The sequence below is a fragment of the Pochonia chlamydosporia genome, chromosome 2 (genome assembly GCF_001653235.2).
Source record: "Pochonia chlamydosporia 170 chromosome 2, whole genome shotgun sequence".
NCBI classification, from domain to species: domain Eukaryota; kingdom Fungi; phylum Ascomycota; class Sordariomycetes; order Hypocreales; family Clavicipitaceae; genus Pochonia; species Pochonia chlamydosporia.
Window position 1 is genome coordinate 3,368,920 of NC_035791.1, and position 21,611 is coordinate 3,390,530.

The 21,611-nt window shown below is 49.4% G+C and overlaps 9 protein-coding genes across 9 annotated transcripts; 4 read left to right on the forward strand and 5 right to left on the reverse strand.

The window, feature by feature from the left end:
- Positions 1-230: 230 nt before the first annotated feature.
- VFPPC_13393 (armadillo-type fold domain-containing protein) lies at positions 231-1,631 on the reverse strand (the record flags this gene model as incomplete). Its single annotated transcript, XM_018291170.1, has 1 exon — positions 231-1,631. The coding sequence occupies one exon, from the start codon at positions 1,629-1,631 to the stop codon at positions 231-233; it is 1,401 nt and encodes a 466-aa protein (XP_018147215.1).
- A 3,348-nt stretch (positions 1,632-4,979) lies between these two features.
- Positions 4,980-7,063, forward strand: VFPPC_03117 (forkhead associated domain (FHA) and phosphopeptide binding site containing protein; the record flags this gene model as incomplete). Its single annotated transcript, XM_018282659.1, has 5 exons — positions 4,980-5,010; positions 5,078-5,286; positions 5,351-5,535; positions 5,590-6,017; positions 6,078-7,063. 5 exons carry the CDS (start codon positions 4,980-4,982, stop codon positions 7,061-7,063), a joined length of 1,839 nt encoding a protein of 612 aa, XP_018147217.1.
- Positions 7,064-8,760: 1,697 nt separating this feature from the next.
- VFPPC_13394 (F-box-like domain-containing protein) lies at positions 8,761-10,513 on the reverse strand (the record flags this gene model as incomplete). The annotated part of the gene is made up of 2 exons (XM_022428876.1): positions 8,761-9,492; positions 9,545-10,513. The coding sequence occupies 2 exons, from the start codon at positions 10,511-10,513 to the stop codon at positions 8,761-8,763; spliced, it is 1,701 nt and encodes a 566-aa protein (XP_022284594.1).
- A 603-nt stretch (positions 10,514-11,116) lies between these two features.
- On the forward strand, positions 11,117-12,288 carry VFPPC_03118 (WD-repeat protein pop3; the record flags this gene model as incomplete). The annotated part of the gene is made up of 4 exons (XM_018282660.1): positions 11,117-11,138; positions 11,211-11,232; positions 11,305-11,800; positions 11,869-12,288. 4 exons carry the CDS (start codon positions 11,117-11,119, stop codon positions 12,286-12,288), a joined length of 960 nt encoding a protein of 319 aa, XP_018147219.1.
- A 439-nt stretch (positions 12,289-12,727) lies between these two features.
- On the reverse strand, positions 12,728-13,984 carry VFPPC_13395 (transcription factor Cys6; the record flags this gene model as incomplete). Its single annotated transcript, XM_018291172.1, has 2 exons — positions 12,728-13,513; positions 13,562-13,984. The coding sequence occupies 2 exons, from the start codon at positions 13,982-13,984 to the stop codon at positions 12,728-12,730; spliced, it is 1,209 nt and encodes a 402-aa protein (XP_018147220.1).
- A 1,263-nt stretch (positions 13,985-15,247) lies between these two features.
- Positions 15,248-16,030, forward strand: VFPPC_03119 (metal dependent phosphohydrolase; the record flags this gene model as incomplete). Its single annotated transcript, XM_018282661.1, has 1 exon — positions 15,248-16,030. One exon carries the CDS (start codon positions 15,248-15,250, stop codon positions 16,028-16,030), a length of 783 nt encoding a protein of 260 aa, XP_018147221.1.
- A 2,724-nt stretch (positions 16,031-18,754) lies between these two features.
- Positions 18,755-19,117, reverse strand: VFPPC_17535 (hypothetical protein; the record flags this gene model as incomplete). Its single annotated transcript, XM_022429235.1, has 1 exon — positions 18,755-19,117. One exon carries the CDS (start codon positions 19,115-19,117, stop codon positions 18,755-18,757), a length of 363 nt encoding a protein of 120 aa, XP_022285738.1.
- A 147-nt stretch (positions 19,118-19,264) lies between these two features.
- VFPPC_03120 (hypothetical protein) lies at positions 19,265-20,271 on the forward strand (the record flags this gene model as incomplete). The annotated part of the gene is made up of 4 exons (XM_022428312.1): positions 19,265-19,379; positions 19,567-19,804; positions 19,891-20,056; positions 20,140-20,271. The coding sequence occupies 4 exons, from the start codon at positions 19,265-19,267 to the stop codon at positions 20,269-20,271; spliced, it is 651 nt and encodes a 216-aa protein (XP_022284595.1).
- A 970-nt stretch (positions 20,272-21,241) lies between these two features.
- On the reverse strand, positions 21,242-21,592 carry VFPPC_13396 (hypothetical protein; the record flags this gene model as incomplete). The annotated part of the gene is made up of 1 exon (XM_018291173.1): positions 21,242-21,592. The coding sequence occupies one exon, from the start codon at positions 21,590-21,592 to the stop codon at positions 21,242-21,244; it is 351 nt and encodes a 116-aa protein (XP_018147223.1).
- Between the last annotated feature and the right edge of the window lie 19 nt (positions 21,593-21,611).

Here is a 21,611-nt window from a genome sequence, read left to right on the forward strand (position 1 = left end):
TGCCATTGATTCTACTCTATCGTGTACTTGTACCCAACCTGTTGCCGCTCCGTACTGGGGATTATATCACCACCCATCGCTTTTACGTTCAAATACCCGCATCCAAAACGCCGACCCATCTTGATATTGACCTTCTGGTAACCCAAAGACAGCATTGATTCAATCCATGTAAACACACAGAAGGAAGAAAAAAAAGGAATGTTAAATTGATCAAATCTTAATCGTCATGCTCATCGTTTGCGTCCCTTGGAAGGCTTGCCACTGCCGCCATGTTCCGCAGCTGAAGCTTGCTCCTCCCCCCAATGTGCATCTTCCAGACACTCCATGACAACAGGGTTGACAAAAACATGGTGTTGCAGGCCACCCCGGAAGAGAATCTTCATCATGTTGACCCGGGAGAAGAGCGACCATGTATCGATTCGGGTGCTGTGGTTGCCAAGGCGAAGGCGACATCTGTAGCCATACTCGGCTTGCCCGTCATCCGTCCGCTGCGAAGGTGGCACATACGAGTCTTTCTCTGGAATAAAGAGCGCAGTCGAGTAGTACGGGCCGACGCCTCGTTCTAGAGATGTCACGACGCTAACAAGGCTCTCACGCAGGTCACGCCGAGCCTTTCGTGACACAGACTTGGTGCTGAGTTTTGCTAGTTCGCTGATGCGACCAATCAAGCGTTGTGGATCGTACGGCAGCTGGAATGGCTCGCCAGTTTCTTGTTCGTGCATTCGTGACGACTCAAAAATGAGGGCAATAGCTTGTCCTGCATTGCACTGAATTTCGGTGTCGGAGCTATCGAGTTGGTCCACAAAGGCGTCCATGGCGGCATCCGCATAATCCGAAAAGTCATCAACGTGGCCGGCAACAAATGACCAACCGACAATGGCAGCAGATACGACTGCGGCGTTGTCATGTGATTCAATGCTTTCTCCGTCGCTCTGAACAATGTCGATGAGATACTGCATGATCTCCAGGGCAGATTCTTCCAAGCCTCCCGCATAGAGCACAGTCATGCAGAGCGCATAAATCGCATACACTTTGCACTGGTCGTCGTCGTCATCCACAAGAATTTGCTTAAGTGCCCGTTCGGCGCCTTCGAAAATCTCCAGTTCCTCGGTTGTCCCTACTGTCAAGCAGAAGGCCTGCAGGCTGAGAAGCCTCTCCCGGGCGGTTGGCGCGCGATCTGCATCCTTGAGGAACACCTCGACCAGCTCGGCGGCAGCGGGGTCCAACCAAATGTGAGTTTCGGAGTTGTATTTGTTGCGCAGGGCTCTGAGGTAAACTTCGAGAAACTGCTCGCGAACCTCATTGTTGTTGTGCTTCTTGTCCTGCAACCCGTCGATCAACGCCTGGGCGTCAAACGTAGTTGCGCCTTCGTCGGGAGTAAGTGCTCCGGAACCTCCAGAGTGAACACTTGACATCATGTCGTCAAACTCAAAATCGCCATCTTCTTCGCTGTCGCTGACATCTGAAGTTACGCGGCTGTGTGCCGCAGAGTGTGTTGGTGATGTCAAAAGAGAAGGCAAGGGAGAGCTTCTTGGCGTGATATTGCCCGAAGCGCGACCAGATTTGACTGCTTTTTTGGACGTCGTCTTGCCGTTGCCCTTAAGGGCCTTGACTCTGGCGTGGTTCATCATGGTTGCAGATTATTGAGGCGTTACGAGCCTCGGCGAATGGTGAAAGGTACTCGGTGATGAGGACGAGCTGTCTCGATATGAGGCAGGTGTCCCGATGTTGCTGCGTGAGTGAGGAATCAGTCGGCTGGCAGCAAACAGCCTCTTAAATAATCTCGACCCTTAGAATAGGGTAAGAGATAGTTGATAATCGGTTGATCGAGCTTATTCGCGTCAGGACGGGGCGTTGAGAGCGTAGCGCAGTCTGTGGGAGCCAACGTTCTTATATGTGTGTTCAAAGACTGCTGTAAGGTTACGATCCATAGGGACTGGGCAAAGTATAACGAGTTAAAAAGTTTCTAACGAAGCCAACGAAGCGTTTGCGGGCTGCAAGTCGCGGCGTTGGGTTGCAAGGTTCAAATAAGCAGAGATGGTTCGTTGAGCTTTCAGGGTGAAAAAGCAGGAGACAAAAGTTGAAAGGCGGTAAATGGGCAACAGTCAAAGATAATAAACGGCACAAGGAATAAGTCTGGTGCATGCAGCAAGTCAAGTTGGCACCAGACGAAGGGAAGACAAGGGCAAATAGTACGCGAGTGGCGTTTTTTTGTGTGGGAATGTGTGGGAATGTGGGAATGGCGGGCCGGGGGGTGGATGTGGGCATGTGAGACCACCAAAAAGCAACAGAACCCAAGCCAAGTAAAAGCAAGAGCCTAAAATGTATGTGTGACTGATGAGCTGGACCGAGATTTGGAAGTGCAGGTTTTGGCTGGCTGGGCAGTTGGGTAAATTCTGGTGTGGGTAATTCTTAGGGTCCATTCATTTTTAGTCTGATGAAGCATTTGGGTTTGTGGTGTGGCGTGCCATTGTCGTGATCTCCTACAGGCTGCATGTGGTTGGCATTTTGGCTCATGTGCGTGAAACCTCGCCAACCCTCGCAACGCAACCCATCACGACTATCATGGAGATCTCACCACTACCGTACGGACAATCTGTGCGTTAAGTGTTTGCATAATGCAAGGGTAGAAATGAGCCCGTTGCGCCCTGCCTCCTGCCTCTTGCCCTGGAGCTGATATCTTTCCACATAAGATTCACCAGTCCGAGACCAATCCAAAGCAACATTCACAGACACCACATCTCTCAAAACTCGATCCAGGAAAGCCGGACAGGTCCATCGCCAGCTTGACTTGACACAACCTGTCCACCCAATCAATCCCGGCTCAAAGCAGGCATGCCGATGTCCTCCCCACAAACCAGCAGGGCTACCTCAAAGTCCGTGTGGGCTTTGGAGGGACTTGACGCCATTTCTTGCGGGGGACCATCTCCCACTGGGGTGAATGCAAATCAATGAGCCCAGTAGGGTGAGGTCAGGTCAACCGGTTGGATTGTCGCTTGTCACTTCTCGACGTCATAGCCAAAAGCCACTTTACGCGCTGGACGCGGTCGCCCGCAGAGCAAATCGGTGGCTCGCAACCCAAATATTTTTCTGCGAAACACTCAACACAGCTCTGCAACGTTCGCAAGATTGCAAAATAAATGCGCTCGGATTTTGTCACATATGAACCTTGATTTGTATCCGTCCATGGCGGCGCTAACTGGAACCAGACCTGCAGGGCCCTACTGTCGCAGATGGGTTTTGCGTCGCCTCAAGGAGCAGGTGATAAAGTACCTAGGTATGTGCGATGGTGGTGTGATGGATTCGATGCAGCCCAGCGGTGTGCTCAGTGGTCAACAGTCTGTCCTGGAACTAAAGCTGATCACCGGACGCTGACTTTTGTGGAGATGGACTGATGCCCGGTGCCTCGTAGACCTGATGTTTGATGTGCAGAGTCTCCAGAAGCATGCTGCTTTCCGCGGATGGTTGACAGAGTCGTTGGATATTGTACCACCTGAGGACTTGGGACCCCCTTCCAAGACACTTCTTGCCGAACCAGACCTGGTTGAAAGGAGCTCAAAATTGAGGCTGAATAAAGTATGTGGTGGGTGCCTATTTGACTGGGCCAATGTGGTTGCTGCCAAATCATGAGCCTTCCCGCTCCTTGCCTTCCCAGCTCTTTGAAGAATACCAGATGCTCTGACTGGGCCATCCAGCCGTCCTGCATCGCCGCGGATGCCTTGATGCCAAATTGAGGGGCCATGGACCAGATGGAGCCTGGCGCCTTTGCGGACAACAGCATGGCTTGCATCAAGGCGACCGCTGTTATGCCGTTTCGATGCCTGCATGATCAGTGACAAACTTTGAATGTATCCAACATGTGGAGGTCGAGATTTGGTGGATAGGTAACTGGTAATGCGCCGTATCGTATGCAGCTGTTTAACACATCGAGAAACTTGATAAATATTGGCAAGATACTATGAGGAAGTAGATGGGCTCTGCCAACTTTGGAACTTGGCCGCCGTTTGACGACCAGACAATAATTAGAATTGTCGGTATTGAGTTCTCCGTGCTCGGTACTCTGCAACAGTACGGACGTACTTCGGGAAGAGATGCGCACTGTGTCACAGCATTGTCTTCCATGCCGCAGACACCAGTCTGAACTCTTGGGCACCTGGCTATCACAGACCTACTCTCCCCCCGATTTGAGATATCTCAAAAAAAAAGAAACAGACCATAATTCAAGTTTGGTACAGTAAATATAGTTTGTTGCTATTATTATTATCGGCCATCTCGGGAATATGCCAATCTGATGACATACCTAGGTATTTTCTATCCTTAGCTTTGGCACCTTATCCTCCTGGAGGTGTGAGAGCACAGTGTCAAAAAGTAACCCGCTTGAAGAGGATGAAGCAGACCGGACCCCACCATAGCTCCGATAAGCCCGCACCTCTGACAGCTGGCAGCCTTATCAGTGGCAGTCGATGCCACTGCTGGCCCTCTTCTGCCTGATGTTCCGGCCACCATTGAAGGCGACCATGTCCATCTCACCACTTATACAGCCCAAACAGCATGGCCAAGCACAGTGCTTCCTGCCCCACCTACCTCGAGACATTCACTTGCCCAAATTCACATCGATATTCCGACCTCTGCCTGCTCTGCCCCTCTTCCTTTGTCATCTGTTGCATCTGAACTTCTTCATCCCGCCCATCATAATCGCCAAATCTTCTTCATTCTCCCTTTGATCTGCCCTTTTTTGGCCGTTATTCTGCCTACAACGTCCAGGTCGTCATTATATTCAACTCTGCTGCGCTGAGGCGGGACCGTTGCCCACAGCCTGCCATGGTGTAGACTCCGTGTTAGCTTCTTGGGCATTGTGAAACGTTTAACATTCGCCACACGTCATATTCTCCTCTTCACGACGTTGTGTCAGTCAAAACGCTCTTTCGGAAATTATCTTACGTCGTGCTCCTCGAGTTTGGTGATATTACGCAACAAACATGGCTGTGCAGCCCACGTACTGGGACGAAGGTGTGTGCATATCGTGAGCCTAACACCACAACTTGCTCGTGAATATGCTAACCGTTTTATGCTGCAGTCCAAGTCGTCCTCAAGGCTGCAGACCCAAAGTTAAGGGCCAAATTTAGCGATCGCTACATCTTCCTTACCAAGGACAACCCGAAGGTTATGATAGGTCGCAGCACGAAGCGAGACACCAGACTGGCTGCTGGTGCCAAAAATGGCTGGTTTGACTCTGCTGTTATGTCAAGAAACCATGCCAGACTCATTTACCTTCCGGCTACTAAAGTCAGTTGACCTCTTTGTCTTCCGAAGGCCCTCTCAAAGTGTCCGAATCTGACCATATCTACAGACTGTTGCCCTCGTGGACGCTGGATCTCTGCACGGGACATACGTAAACGACAAGCGAGTTAACGTTCACCAATTCCGACAACTCTATCAAAACGATACGATTCGATTTGGTATTGCCATCAGCAAGGGATCAGAGACCTTCCCGCCATGTGAGATGAAGGTAACGCTTAACCACGGCTCACGAAAGTATGACAGTCCTTCTCTTTCCATTTTTAGTCCACACGACTCACAATTGAATAGTCCGGAAGAGCGGCCTGTTGTGTTCAAGGTTCCCGATTCCTCTGACGGAGAGGACGACATCAGTGATATCGACGACGCTATTGAAACCAGCGTGTCTCTTATACAGAAATCGGGCATGGCCATCGAGAAAACCCAAGTCCTCAATGCTATTGACCTTACAGGCGAGGAAGCCTTCGATGGTTCAGATGCGGATCCCGATGTAACTGTTGAAGTACTTGAAGTTTTAACTCCGGGTGATAAAGAGTCGGAAGATATCGAAAATAGGCAGCTCCCTGTTTGCTACTCTGTGGAAGTGGAAGAAGTCGAGGAGAACGACGCATCATTTAGTCCACCGGAATTTACATCGTCTATCTCCGAGTCCGACGAAAAGGACTTAGCCGATAGCATTGGGGACGACGAGAGCAGTGGTATGGAATGGGATCAACAAGGTATGCCAAAATATTCGGGCTCACACACAGTGGAACCAAGGACTAAATCACCCAAAACAGATGGAGATTGCTATTCGAACGGCATTGCAGGTAATGTGCCGCCTAACGACCAGAATTCATCCGACCAGGATTGCAACACTCTTCCTCCACTGGTTCTCAGTCAACCTGCACAGCCTGACAATGCTCGGCGCCTGCCGTCGAATTTGCATTCGATTCCGATTCCTTCGTCTTCACGTCAGACATCGGATTTTAATGAGGTGATCTCTACTGAATCACTGGGAGCGAAGTCTGGCAAGGCTGAATTCTTCCAAGCCCGGGAATACAACCGTCGAGTCTGTTTTGGTTCAGAAAGAGACATGGAAGACAGCCAGGAAGACCATTTTGAAGAATTAGAAATGGATATGGAGAACTCGATATCATACGCCAACCAAGACAGCTTATTCAGTGTCGCTTTGCCAGGCAACTGCACAAACAATTCAGCTTCAGCAGCACTATTGGCTGCTGGAGAGCAATTCCTCCAAACACCCGTTGGCGAGCTCCCGGAAGAGCAGTCCGGCGATGATTGCCTAGATGACACCTCCGCGTACACCTATGAGATGAGCAAAAGAGTCGCAGAGGCAAAGATTCAGGCCGCACAACCGCGGGTGACAGTAGACGTTGCCACTTGTGTGAGGGGAGGGGTGGACGTCTCCGACCTCGCTGAAGAACATCCCGATGGCGCATCTGCCGCCAACCCTGTTCCCCCTAAACGAAAGGCCGATGAAATTTCTGAGATATTGTCAGAGGAGATGTCTCAGCTGCCTTCTCAAGAGATTATTCCAGGCTCCTCGCAGACCGTCCCGGAATCCAACTCGGCGCGGCCAGAATCCACAACTCATAACCCAACGCCATGTGTCGAGGGGATGCAAACTAGGCATTCGGTGACCAATCCCGTTGACGAGCGTCCTGTGAAAAGGCTCCGACGCGTCGCCGAGGTCGTCGGGTATGCAGCTTTAGGCGGCGTCGCCGTCATGTCTGCCCTGATTGCTACAGCGCCCGCACTGTAGTTGATACAGTCGCACACGATACACGAATTCAAGCAAAGAATCGAGCCTTCTTTCTCTTTCAACTCTGGCTTTTCTCCCCTTTTTGTTTTCTCCGTGGTACATGCCATGTCTGGATCATGCTTTTTGTTAATTTGGCTCTCCACGGATTATTTGAGAAATGAAATTAGTAGTGAAAGGGAGTTACGGTGCTCAGAACTGCGCGATCGGTTGCTTTGTGAGGTTTTTAATCACTCGAGGGAGATGTTTTGTTTCGTTCCATAGGCAGGATGCAATTGATACCAGTTGATTCGTATGTGTGTAGACACGTGTCGTGCTGTGCTGCAAACTTCATGAATATTTTACTTCTCCAGCTGATCTAGAATATTTCGGCAGCGGCTGGACGCATCCGTAAGAGTCTGGTGATACAACAGCAGGAACTCACAGCATGAGTCAGTCGTGCAGGATTGTCTTTGCGTAGTGATCACTGCATGCCAGCTCTCCGACCGTAAAAGGTAAGCCCTGTGCTTCAATCACACTAGGATGTTTCTCTTAACATTATGTCGACCCTGTCCTTTCCCAAACATGTACAATATCGCAAGGATTGACGAATACATTGCGGCATTGAGTGTGTTTTGCCAACACCAGGCGAGCCCATTTGAGAAGATATCGGGGTTCGAAATTGAATTCACCGTTCTCAATAGTCTCAGCACCCATGCTACCGCGGCTGCTTTAGATTCTTAAACCAGGATATGACTAGGCAGGTATCCATTTTACGAATGTGGTACCCGCTCCGTCTACGTATTCGGGACGTTGGATATTACCTTATGGATGCTGTGTTACAATATTGAGCGGTTCAGAAATGCGTGTCACTCTATCCTGGTATTTTTCTTCTTTTAAATAGGTTGCCTGGATTTGTGTAGGTTGTGGTTATCATTAAATAGGGATGCGTTGGTGATACAGTTTCTTGGTCTCTGTAAAGGACTCAAGCCGTTCTTGAATGGATACACTCTGCTAGGGTATTGCAGTTATTCGTTATTATACTCACAAGACACGTGAACAATTTCTGGTGTTCATACAGAGTTGTCATCGGAATGGAGGAACATTTTGCGGAAAAGTTCTTTCCCGTCTCGTGTACAATGTGCAGTATGCGGTCGTCGTGAGTGGTCATTCACAGGCTGTCGTTTTGCTTCTTAATTCGCTGACGGTGATAGATCTGGCTGCTCTTACTGTTCTGGTTCGTTGGTCTTGTTAATTCCAATGGATCATGTGCCGAAGATTCACGGGTGTGAGCCTTGTCGGTGACAGATATACGGAGAGAAAGCACATAATTGTGTGGTAACGAGCTTCGGGGGTGAATCTAAATATCAGAGGCTTGAGCAGAGGGGAATTGTGAGTCGGATGTGAGTGGATTGCAGGGTGTGCCGATTCAGAAACTGGTTTTGGTTTACACTGAACTCAAGCGGCGTGGTGGTGAATTCGGCTTTTTATCAGGTCATGTCATGTCATGTCATATAATTGCGTACTTGCCAAAAGGAATGTGGTTTTTGCAGTCATGTATGCTTCTTGTTCAAATTATTTCAGCAAACACGTTGAGAATCATGCCACAGGAGCATGTCCTGGTCAAGCCACTATGATACAATCCGAATGGGAGAGAGCGGCCTATTCACAACACGTGAAGTTTACCAGCCAACACTCACCAAGAGCTAGCTTAACGTCCATCATCGGCCCATCCTCCCCTCCAGCCGCATCTGTCGCAACGAGACCGGATCCACCACTTGGACAGGCAAATTCAAAAGATGGATAGCATCACCATGGCATCTTATACGCCCGTGCCCTGGCAGTCGCTCGGTGTTGACCTGAAGCCCAACCGGGCCACAGTCAGACGCAACTCTTTGCCACCGCTTTACCACCTCAGCGTAATACTTCGATTGTAGATCCAGCTTCTTCGTCGCACGCCATGTGATGGAAGGACGGGAATTCTTTCCACGGTATATAAACGCGCAAGCTCGTCCATACGCCACATACCAAAGAACCATGAGGCGCAGCTCCGGCATGCGTAGTGCAAACTCGGCTGCTGTACATAGAATTTCCCGAATCATCTCCGAGCCTTTCTTACACGAGCGAATTAAACATGGCGCAGTGAGGGCCAGAGTTTGCAGGTTCGGCCAAATCCAGGAAGAACGACAATTTCCAAAGAAAAGTCCAGCCTTGGTCATGAATGTGACGGAAAGATGCGTAAGGGCGAGGCTCTTCGAAGCCAGAGCCGCTGCAACCCAAACGTGCCCTTGCCTATAGTGACGCACTTGCTCCCAGTTTAGAAAGTAACGCTCGAAATGAGCGTCTGCAAGGCAGTTGTAGTGAAAGTCTAGAAATATTGTCAAGCTCTTGGTCGTTTGGGGATTGCATGCTGAGATCATGGTTGTCATTTCTGTATAGTCCGTGTCAGCAGTCTTGGTGCAATTTCGCGGCATCGGATAGCTGATAATAGAGAGGTATATCAGCTGCGAGATGAAAATGCTTACCATGTTCAAGCCTCTCAGGGGGTAGTGGGTATCCTCGCCACAACTCATAGACGATGGATTTCACGCGAGGGAGTCTCGCAAATATGACCTTCAGAGACTCGGGGCAGATGCAACGACGCAATTGGCGACGAATCGTGAAACTGGTGATTGCCTCAACTGCGGGCAGAGTTTCCAATGTAAGACCCAAGTTCAGTGGCTCAAAGGCTAGCATCATAGTTCTTAAGGAGGGGGTAGAGACCTTCTGGCCGTTGAACCAGGCTTGGCTTCGATTCCAGAGAGTCGCGTCGTCGGCGTAGCCGTAGCCGTAATCCTGACAACAATCCTCATCCTCCTGCCACTCTTCTTCTCCCCCCTTCTCTCCTACGGGGGCGTCCGGGAGAACAGCGTGAAAAACAGCGTCGTCGGCTAAGTCTCTCTCATCAGGCGAGCCGTAGTACCAACCCTTGTACCAGAACTCTGCGTCGGTCCTGCAGTAGGCGTTGAGCTCCAGCTTCAGTGGCCGCCCAGGCGTCCAGGTGCAAAGAATAGTGAAAATTTTCTCGACGGCGGTTCTGACTGCAATTTCCTTCAAACTTTGCTGGGCAATCTGGCACTCTATAACGCCTCTTGTCGGTTCGGCATCTAGCATGACGTACCACGGTAATCTGATGTTGATCTTTATGTCTTCAACATACTGCTGCCGTTGCCGCATGTCGATTCTCCGGAAGTACAAGTGGTCTATGCCATCCATATCCAATTTGAGACGCCGAAAATTTCGCCTCTCTACAAAAAATTGCCATTTTTTGCATACGGCGGCCAGAGACGACCAACCTGGATAGCCCGTACAGTTTTCCAAGATTTGATCACGGATCTCGTTGGGTAAAGACGCCCATGATGCTGGGGAATTCTGGGAGGGCGCGGACAGTGCCAGTTGATTGACTTGATCGGTGATGATGTCGAGAGCCTCCATTGCTCCGGAAACCGAGGATCCTTATGCGAGGTCCTCGCCTTCGTAGAGATGGAGAAATTCCGATGGACATGTTTGGGGATGTCACCGGAAAATTGGGTGCAGATTCCTTTATACTCGGGAGTCTTCATTAAAGAGTTTATTAAAGAGTTTGAGTGGCTGATTAGACGTATTTGCGCAGACATTGTCTAACTTTGAAATTTTTCTTCCGAATCTTATATGTGAAGGTTTGAGCAGTCATGGTTGTGGTCGATTGTTGAAGGGACGAAAGTCGAAGCCAAGCTAAACCCAGATTGTTTCTATGTTTACTTACTTTATTTAGTTTATGCCTTAATCGGGGTCCGGCAAAATGTGGGGGTTTGGTCTGGTTTCAAGCTCCATCCACACCTTCACTAAATCAACACTTGACATCCATCCCACCAGCAAGCAATCTTTGGAGGCAAGCAGATCTTAACAAACTCACACCGACCACATACCAAGTTAGCAAGGTAGTCCAGCTCGATTTTTCGCAGTCTCTTGTCAATGTTGCCACATTGAACCTTGAAAACCGCGTCACCACCCGATTCGCAAGTGGTATCTACCCACTCTGCTGTCGCAAACATCATCATGTCCGTCATCCTCTGCACAGGTGCGTACGCTTCCAATATTCTCTTTTCCCCAGCCACCACGAAGACCATGGCAAGCTAACGAGATACTTCAGCCGGATACGACCACACGATTCGGTTCGTACTTGCCACCTGTCCGCTTCCGAGCACGCGGCATCTTGGCCACTACACCTGCTAAACTCGCATTAGGTTCTGGGAAGCCCTCTCTGGCATCTGTTCACGTACCATCCAACATCCCGACTCCCAAGTAAATCGACTATGCATCTCCCCCGACAAAAGATTTCTGGCGGCAGCTGGTCACCACACGGTCAAGCTATACGACATCAAGTCTACGAATCCCAATCCTCTTCTCACCTTTGAGGGCCATACTGGCAACATCACGGGCGTCGCATTCCACTGCGAAGGAAAATGGATGGTGACAAGCTCCGAAGACGGCACGGTTAAGATTTGGGAAACAAGGACAGGTTCTATTCAGCGAAGCTACAACCACGGCTCCCCCGCAAACGATGTCGTTATTCACCCCAACCAAGGCGAAATTATCAGCTGCGACAGGGCAGGTAGTGTAAGGATATGGGATTTAGCGGAGAATACTTGCGCGCATGAGCTGGTTCCAGAAGAGGACGTGCCAGTATCAAGCGTCACTGTTGCCAGTGATGGAACCTTGCTTTGCGCGGCAAACACATTGGTTCGTCGCAGTCGCAAATCTACAGTTGGACATCTCCATGGCTTGCGACCAAGCTAACCATAAGGCAGGGAAATGTCTTCGTGTGGACACTGAGGCAAACATACGATCAAACTCAAATCATGCCGGTAACTCATTTCAACGCTCACAAAGAGTACATCACTCGCATCCTTCTCTCACCAGATGTGAAGAAACTAGCAACATGTAGCGCCGACCACACAGCCAAGATTTGGGAGGTCAACAACACCAAACCCCGCGACGAAGGCGAAAAGGATCCCAAGCCCTTCCCCCTGGAGGCTACACTTACAGGACACCAGAGGTGGGTTTGGGACTGTGCATTCAGTGCCGATTCGGCATACTTGGTGACGGCGTGCTCTGATCACTACGCCCGGCTGTGGGAGGTACACAGCCAGCAGATTATCCGTCAGTACAACGGCCATCACCGAGGCGCTGTTTGTGTTGCGCTAAATGATTACTCGGAGACTCGTTAGACGACGGGGCTCGAATAGACATGTAGTCTGGTGGTATTGTATGTTTTCGTTTGGTGTGGGTGGTTTACAAGCGGGTTTTATCATTTCAGGTATCCGAGGGGGGTCTCTTTCGGCGACATGGCGTTGTCGGACAGGATGAATGGTGGCCTTTTATATCCCTCTCCTTTTGGCATGTTGGCAATGGATTACGGCTTCTATATTTAGCGTTTGTGGTTTTATCTCCGACATCTGCGCCGATGGCGTGTTGTCTATGGTGAAGCAGGCGCTGGCGCAAAGCAGGGACTATTCTACTAGGTTTTTTGCTCCTCTGGCCGAGCCAATTATTCTAAATAATGAGGACAGCACTGCACAAAATGGTACCAGACTCTCCTCACTGCGTATGTTGCTTCCCACAGAATGAATCCATTCCCCGTAAAACAATCCCTATACGTCACCACTGTCATAGGAAGCAGCAACTACTATGAGGCTGCACTTGCGTCGATATACCACTCGATCGAGCCTCGTCATTGCCAGTTGGCCCTTCAATAGAGTCTGCTGGCCTCGGGAACCACGAAAACTCATCAATCAAACTCTGAGGCGCATCTCTCCAGTGACTCACACGCCTAATAAACTCAGACATGGCATATCCACCTTTATAGTCCTCCAACAAGTGCTTCAAGCGCGCTCGGTACGTGGCATCATCCGAAGCAAGCCACGCAGCCACAAGCGTGAGCGGAAGATACACAGCTCCCATGGGTAGTTCCATCTTTAAGTCCTCTGCTAGTGAAACTGTGTCCGCAAAGAATCCAACTATATCCTTCTTCAACTCTAAGTCGTGGGGGTACACATTTCGTAGTAATGTGTTGAGCGCGATGCCAACGGCCAGCAAAATGGATTGTATCTCATTGCAACTTGCCAGAAGACTGACAGCTTCCGGTGGAAGGCAATTCAGACGATCTTTTTGTAAGAAACAGGTGTTTCGGTACTGTGATACCTTTTTGTAGTCTTCCTGTGACATGATGTAAAGCTGTTGGATCCTTTGCATGTCTTTGTTCGGTTGGCGAAGAAGATCCGGGAGCAGCAGGAGATTGACGTCATCCATGGTTGGTAGCCAAATGACCTTTTTTTCACGCACCTCCAAGGTTTGGGGATTCAAGACTGGTAGGCGAGCCTGGAAGTTTCTTTTCGTGAGTTTGTGTATCCAGGGTTGTGGTTGGACAGAAGGATTGAACATGCTCTCCAATACCTGTAGCGACGTCAAAATCTGCCAATCTTAGCAAAGTAAGATACATACCACTGCATTAGTAGCACTCCGTACGACTTGGAACAGAAACATATCACAACTAGGATCTTGGTCTAACAAAACATCCAACAGATGCCCCATACCCATTCCATGAGACGGAGTAAGCTCATTGCTCGCGGCCATCCAACTCTGACAACTCGCAATGAGTAGGATTGAACATAGAGTTTCCACCGTGTAAGCCGTACTAGATTTCGCAACAGCACTCTGTACGGCCCTGATAGCGGTGACGTATTTGTCGCGAACTGGCTCTGACGCATTGCTCCTGGAGCGAATACATGTCATGGTGGACGCAAAGGCCGCGGCTGAGGCATCCAGGGCGGCATTATGACCAAGTCGCACTGGTAGCTCTGGTAGGAATGTTCCCGCGCAGTTTATATCTTGTCCGATGTTTGTTGCGTAGAGCAGAGATACCATTTTGCTAACTAGCAAGGAATTCGTATTGCATGGAGCCGTGGATGGATTTCCTAGCATAAATGAGATACCGGCGGCTGAGCGTTTCGCAACCACTTGGTTATTCACTACTAGAAAGGACTGTGACTGGTCCTTGAATGCGAATCGCAAGTTGCCGATTCCAGCGCATTGTATTTGTAGCCTTGTGCAGCGGGAGCAGGATGGCTTGGCTTGGTCACACTTTGAACCGAGAAGAGGGCAAGTCTGGTCAGCAGAGGTACTTTTTAAGTTTCTGTAATTCAGTGTGTTACCTTTTTCTTTTGTCGGCGACAGGCATTGCACCCGCGATATGAGGGAACTCCGGGCATGCTCAACCAAGGAATTTTAGATGTTGAATCTCGATGTTGCCTTTTCAGCGGGGTAAATTCCACGTTGCCGGTGGTCAGGCAGTTTCAACAGGTGAGTATAAGATGTCGTCATTCATGGTCAGGCTTTTGAAGGTGATATGTCATTGATGATGATCAAGTTGTTCCCGGAGGCGCTGCCACAGGTGCAATGTTTGATGCAACGAACGACGGAACATGTCGTTGGTCTTGGTTGGATGTTGCTGCATCAAACAAGTCCAGTCCAGTAGAGAGAGATGGTTGCGGTGCGGTGCATATGCTTCTCATTTTTTGGGCCACGTTGAGCTTAGCGGTTGCATGTGCTTATGTCGCCTCGGCCTTAGTTCCTAACTGCATTGACGACATGAGACCCGTCCGCTTCAATTGCTAGCATGTTGCAATGGGCATTTTCGAAACATTTCGTAGTCTGGTAGTTTCTGGCCCCAAGTCAACCACAAACAATATGTTGGCAAAGCCCAGCTTGTTCTGTATGCTGGAACATGCGGTAGTGGCTAGCATGTCTCTGGGCTTAACCCAGTTAAAGACCTTCGGATAAGTAAAACGAAATTGGTATGTTTGAAATCTTGAACCAGAAATTGTATCCAAGTGCCCACAGGTTCGCATTTTGGGTTGCTGTGTATGGAATCAAGAGCAACTGCTACTCGTCCATTGGCCACCTACATCCGAGCGGAGTCGGATATGCGTATAGTTGACGCCACGATGGTCGACAACTCACCAGACTCAATTTCATGAATTATACCTCGCTGTTTGAAGTAGGTGAATGTAGTATATATAGTCTGCTTTGAAGTCAATTACGATGCTAGCATCTCTAGTTGGACCTCTCATCAAGTTCGCATCCAAAGCAAGACTTTTCGTAACATAACAATCCGCCAAGTTTGACGCAATGACCACCTTTCTACAAGATATACCCGAAATAGGGCTAACTTTTACACATTCGCCCATAGTTGACTCAGCATTGGCGCACACAAAAGAGCATTGCAGTCCTTCCATATACAACCACGCCGTCCGCGCCGCGTACTGGGCCACTATCATTGCAAAAAAGGGCGAATCACTCAGTTCCTCCAGTTTGGATTTAGAAATACTCCTACTGAGCTGCATACTTCACGACATGGGATGGTCAGAAACGGCCCCGCTAATCTCAGAGGACAAGCGGTTCGAGGTGGACGGCGCGAACATTGCACGAGACTTTCTTCTCAAGAACAAACAGCAATACAGGGCAGAAAATGGAGATGTTTGGGGCGAAAACAGGATTCAGCGCTGTTGGGACGCTATTGCTTTGCACACTACACCATCTATTGCAGCACATGCTGCACCCGAAGTGGCTCTCACAAACATGGGAGTTGCTGCTGACTTCATGGGACCGGCATTCCCGAACGGACCAGGGAAAGATAATGTCATAACAATAGAGGAATATCGTGCCGTTATGGTATTATTTCCTCGATTGGACTTTACTGCCACTGGGTTGAAGCAGGTCATGTGTGGCTTGTGTCGTAGGAAGCCCGTCACAACTTACGATAACTTTGTAGGTATATTCGGTTTGAAGTTTGGTATTGATGGCAAAGGGGCTGGGAAAGAAGACTTTGAGAGAGACTGGGAGGAGAATCAGGCTGTTAACTTTTTGGTATCGGGGCTCAATTCATTGCAACAGCTGGACACACAGCTCTAGCTCAGGGGGCGATGACGTGAGTAACAACCGTCGGTATGGATGCGCTTTCGAATGTACAAGTTCAAATATTCCGTATTTTCTGTAATATAACACTTAGCAGTGCCATGGTACAATTTCAAGGCCATTTGGGTTAGTAAGATAGCTACATCAGATGGGGAAATTCGAATACATGGGCATCTCGACGTTCTCGAGCGTGCACAAATCACCCTATGTGCTGCCTACCTAAGTATTTAAGTCATCAATTGTAAGGAAGTGCGACCACAGATTATCCCTGATGTCAAACATTTGCGCAATGGGAAGTATCACAAGGAGATCGCCTCAGAGCGATGGCCTGTACGTGGCCGCCAATTTTCGGCCATGCTCCATAGAGTAGACTACAACTCACTCAGCGTAGTTTATCCAGTGATATGGAAACATTCCTTATAGAGCGTTCTTCCATCTTCATGTTTTGTTACTTCTAGCCGTCTACCAGTGTCCAGGTTGTGGTAAAGATGGAAAGTTTGATATTCGAGAACTGGATTGCTGACACGTGAGTTTTACGGCATACACAGCCGCCTTGTTCTGTAAACTTATATCCAAAGAAGGCAATTCTTGCGTTGGCCTAGGAAACGGATCGAAATAGAAAATACAAGTGTTCTTGGCAAAAGAAGTACCCCAATCCCCGTTGGTGAGTGACTAGTTGAATTAAGTTGAAGTCTGATGTCACCCTCCGCCAGCGAATGAGAAGCACACAAGACCATGTTACTAACGAGCTAGCGAGCTCTGTCTTTTGTCTCCATTTATACGATTACTAGCACGTCCAAGCAAAGTCTTACAAGAATGAACAAACCTTGCGTAGGCTTACCGTATACGGGATTTATCAACTGAACGTTTCACGAAACACACGGGGCCGAGTCAGCTTCACTGTGGCTTAAATCTACGTCACTACGCATATCCATGCAAGATCGTATGAGATGGAATCGGGCCAAGAAGGCTGGGTTAGACGACTGGGGGCTGCAATTCACGGGTCCACCTTGATGCTGGATCTTGCATTCCCGAGTGACAGGCTGCTGCTTCACGGCCGAGTCGGCACTCGGTTTCACGCTACAAGGTCGTTCGAAACGAAAGAGAAGCTTCGGTTGAGCACGATGCCACATTGCTGCACGATCCCTGGCCGAAAAGGGGCCAGATAGACGCAGCATGACCAATCGGATGATGAACGAAACATTGGGCTCGGAGACGATGTGGTCAATATTCGTGAAACCACTAAGTCTGCTCGGTAGCAAGGGGCGGGAGTGGCGGTTTGGGGCGAAACATGGAAGAGACTATCATGACTTTGGTGTAGTTCCTGTCATGGCAGAAGGTGGTGCCAACTCTATACTTTTGAGGCTGATGAACATTCTCCTTTCCTTGTCTGGAGCACAAGGAGGCAAAAAGCAGATATGGCATGGAACCAAAAGCAAATGCGAGGGATATCATTTTCCCCTTGGTTTCAGTGAAAACGGGTGATAAAGTTGGAAGTCAAGACGACAATGACCGGAAGGTAAAATTGTAATCAAGGATTGGTCCCAAAATGGTGGAGGAAAGGTCGAAAACCCTGATTCCGTCTTTGAAGGCTTGATGTCTGTGCTGGATTTTGTCTTGGTACGTACCATCCGTCGTCAGTCCCTGCAAATATGGAGTAAGGGCCCAGGAGACAGGAGACGACTGGCATTGATGCAAGTCGCGCCTGCCATTGGTAGTGGGCAGGGGTCTTGCCGTGTTTAGCTTCGCCAAATAGGCCAACTTAGGCAACGCTCACCTGTCAGGCTCTAGCTGAGCGAACTTGACCTCATCTCCTCCACCAGGACACAACTGACTGCACATTTCCACCAACTGTTTTGCGAAATTCGACCAAAACTCCAGTCACCAGTGGTGAGTTTGATATGGAAGCCCCTGTAAGACGGCTCTGTGTTCAGATGCCCATCCTCCACTGACGAGACAATTTCACCGTCCGGCAACCCGATCCGTTCGCCCGCAGCCCTTCTGGTGGCAAGTGCAGAAAGGCGGGAGAAAAGACAAGTCTCATAAAACCCGGTCCGTCTGCATGGCTCTTCAAATCCATCTCATTCGGGCCCTAATGTCGGCACAGCATTGGTCAATGCCCAAGTCAAGCAGCTCTTGGGATGCGGGTATGGGTATCTTGACGCAGCATTGTCGTCCAGGGGGCATTGTGTTGTTGGCCTGGACCTACACCTGCACCTGCGCCCCGGCGTTGCCGCCAGACGCTGGCATCACACTGCATAGTGCGTCTGTTGTCAGTGTCCCACACTGATCAACTACAGACGATTTGCTGCCAGTTACCAGATGAAGTCGCCACTCATCATGTGTGTCCATGTGGCAGTACCAGTCACGTATCACCGCTATTCGACAACCAAAATGTACGCTTAGGTACGGAGGAGCAAACTGGATAGGGGGCCGCAGGAGGAACTGGAGACGATGCAGCCTGGTAGGGCCAACACAAGCATCCTGTTGGACGGCAAGGCTGACGGACAGTAGCTGGAATCCAACAGGACTGGGTCTCTTGTTCCAGCTTTGAGCTTGCAACTGCTTGCATTGAGCGTATCCGATGAGTTCATGGAAAACTGTGTGTCCATCTGGCGGCCCGCAATACTATTGGCTCTGCGGTCCGCCTTGTACGAGCTGACCAGCCCAGCCTGGTCGAGGCGTCTGTTCTCGTCGCGGCTGTGGGTTGTTCATGGATGCTCAGGGCCGCCATCTAAGGGCCCACAGGTCCTCCAAAGACCCATGATACGCCATTACTCGACAAGGAGCTTGTTCACTAGCCGATTTGGACGACAGGCACCGAGACTTTGGGTGAGGTCTTAGCTTTCCCGTTGGACACTGACCCAAAATGGGATCCTCGAACATGCCCACGGGACGATCATGATGCACAAGGCGGCTTGGTTCCCGGGTGGGGGACCCTGGCATTGTTACTGCATTGGGGAGCTTGGCTGGGACACACAAGCTCAACGTTGGACCGGCCCTATTACGGTTGTGAAAAGTGGCCGCGTTTCCTTGCCTTCTAATTTGCGACGATAGTTCTTCCTTTCTTCTCCTTGACCTCATTAACTACAAGGCTTCCCAGATCAATAAAAAGCCGGCTGGTTCGGCACCCTGTTCGTGCTTTTTGGTTCATGATCGACAGATAATTTATATACTCCATCCACCACCTCCTCATACACACCACATTTCCGTGCTTCTTAATTTGCCGTCATGTCTGCACATATTCCTAATTTTGGGACCTTGTTATCTTCTCATGACACCTCGTTTTATTACCAAGACAACCCAGCATCGTTTGCTTGTACAGACTATAGCATTATGGATGGATGTAAGTTGAAGTTATGACCTATTCTCAAACACCTGTGCAATATGTTGCTCCTAACCATGTTTGTACCTGACGTCATTTTGCAATGCTCCGTCTCATCATGCGTACATCAAGTCTTTACAAACTCCCCATGACAACTTAAAGAAACCACAGACTATTTTACGTTACTCTAACAATAAGCTTCCAATAGTAAACGAATGCCGGACGGCGCGAGTAGCTGAAATTCTATCCGATTTCCGCACATTGCAGTACTACATTACGTCTGCACCTTCTGATCCCGAAAATGCAGAAGACTATTACACAGAGGGTTGGAACGCGCTCCGTCAATGCGCTTTTGACGGTCACCACATTCTGGAGTGCGCCGCCGACACCAGAGTACCCGTAGCAGAGGGTGGCGAGGAAGAGCAAACGAAGGCAGAGCTGAAGCAGTAAGTTTCCCGTAACTCTCTTGGGGAGTCTGGTCTCCGCAACAAGGCACTTGTCACGAGAATATCACATCTAACTTGGACACCAGGGTTCTTCTAGATGCCTTCTCAAGGAGACACGAGGGCCAAAAGATCTATATGAGGCAATGTGCTGCTCAGCGTTGGCTAGAGTATCGAGACCTGATCCTGCAGGGACAAAGACCACAACAGGCTAGCCAGCAACAACTACATGCTTGCGATCGCCAGCTCCGTGCTGTATGTCAGAAGCCATTTCAGAACAACCAGACTTGAGTGAAGGATCATCAAGCGCCGAGGGATATATTCTGACTGTTTCGCAGGAGCTCGCCTCAATCACTGACGAAAGCGTGTATGCCGAGCTAGCGGCATCTGACCAAGTGCTTGGCCGATGGACGGTCGAGGACCCCAGTTTGCGAAGCGTCTTGCGTTGGCTGAGACAACGACGACGATAGATGACAACCACTGAGGATCCACGGAACAACCATATGCTTTACATACCGCCGGAACGGTTGTGCTCCTAAGAACCATGGCGAGAGGATGTGAATAATGACCGCTCGGCTAGACAATAACCTCACGACAAGAAACGAACACGACAACGAGCATTTAAAGTTTGATGTTTTTAGCAGCTAGGCACATGGCATTCGGGTTATAAAGCGAGCATTGAGGTAACATGGAGGGATGCTGGTCATCTCATGGTAGTTGGATTTCAAAGCAATGCATTTTTGTACTTGGGAATTGCATATAGAGGGAGCATGGAGAACTGAATATGGCTTTGGCACGTTTTGTTCTGAATTATACTGCCTGATGCAAACACTCAAAGGGATAAGGGCCACAAAAGTTTGATTTGGGAGGAACTTGTCTTTTTTCTTTCTTGCTTAAGGCGAACCGATTCATTTCATTCTTTTATTTTTCCTGGTTTTGATGCATCTGAGAGTAGCTTTGGTTTGTGTTATGGTAACGGCATGGGATGGGGCATTCACATTGGGCATTTTCAGCGAGGCACAGGTATATTGGTACAAGGGATATTAGAGTCTATGGATGGGGGCACTCTTTCTCCTATTTTGAATACACAGTGGCCAGTTGACCTGGTCAAGATTTGCTTTGAACGCATAACGCAATTCCAACAAGGGATAGTATCATTCCCACGCTAGTATCTGCTTAACAATGAGTGGACATGTACTTGCATGAAACAAAGAACAGAACAGCCAAGGTGCAAGGGATAGTTTTTCTTACCTCTGCTAATTACTTTTCCCTCGACATACCATTCACCCAGGACGGTAAAAAGAAAGGCCATGGTATTTACAATGGGGACAGTCAAGCTCAGCTCTACAAGAGATATATCAAATCAGTCCACATTGGTCAACAGAAATAAATGAATATGTCTTGGCAACTCCAAGACAACTCGTCAAAGCACCCGATTTGTCACAGAGAGTCGGCCAGGAAATAAATAAAATACAAGGAGAGCAAACAAATTTCAAGTTGCATACCAGCTTGTCCAATGAGGAGAAAGAACCACACACTGCCCGTCAAGTTCAACAGTAAGGGCACGGCGTATCTGGGATTTCGGAGCAGATCAATGACGGCGAAGAAGGCGCCATAGCACCTGCTCTTCAGCCAGTGGTTCTTGACGGATGGTAGTTCCAGAGTAGGATGCGGAGGGGGCTGGTGAGTGCGAGCGGCGCGGCGGATGAATGGCGTGGTGAGACCCCAGGCCAAGCCGACGAGGATGAAGCTGAGGACGTAGTTGATGACGGGGGGTTTGTCGTCGGCCATTGTGATTGGGTGGGGAGGG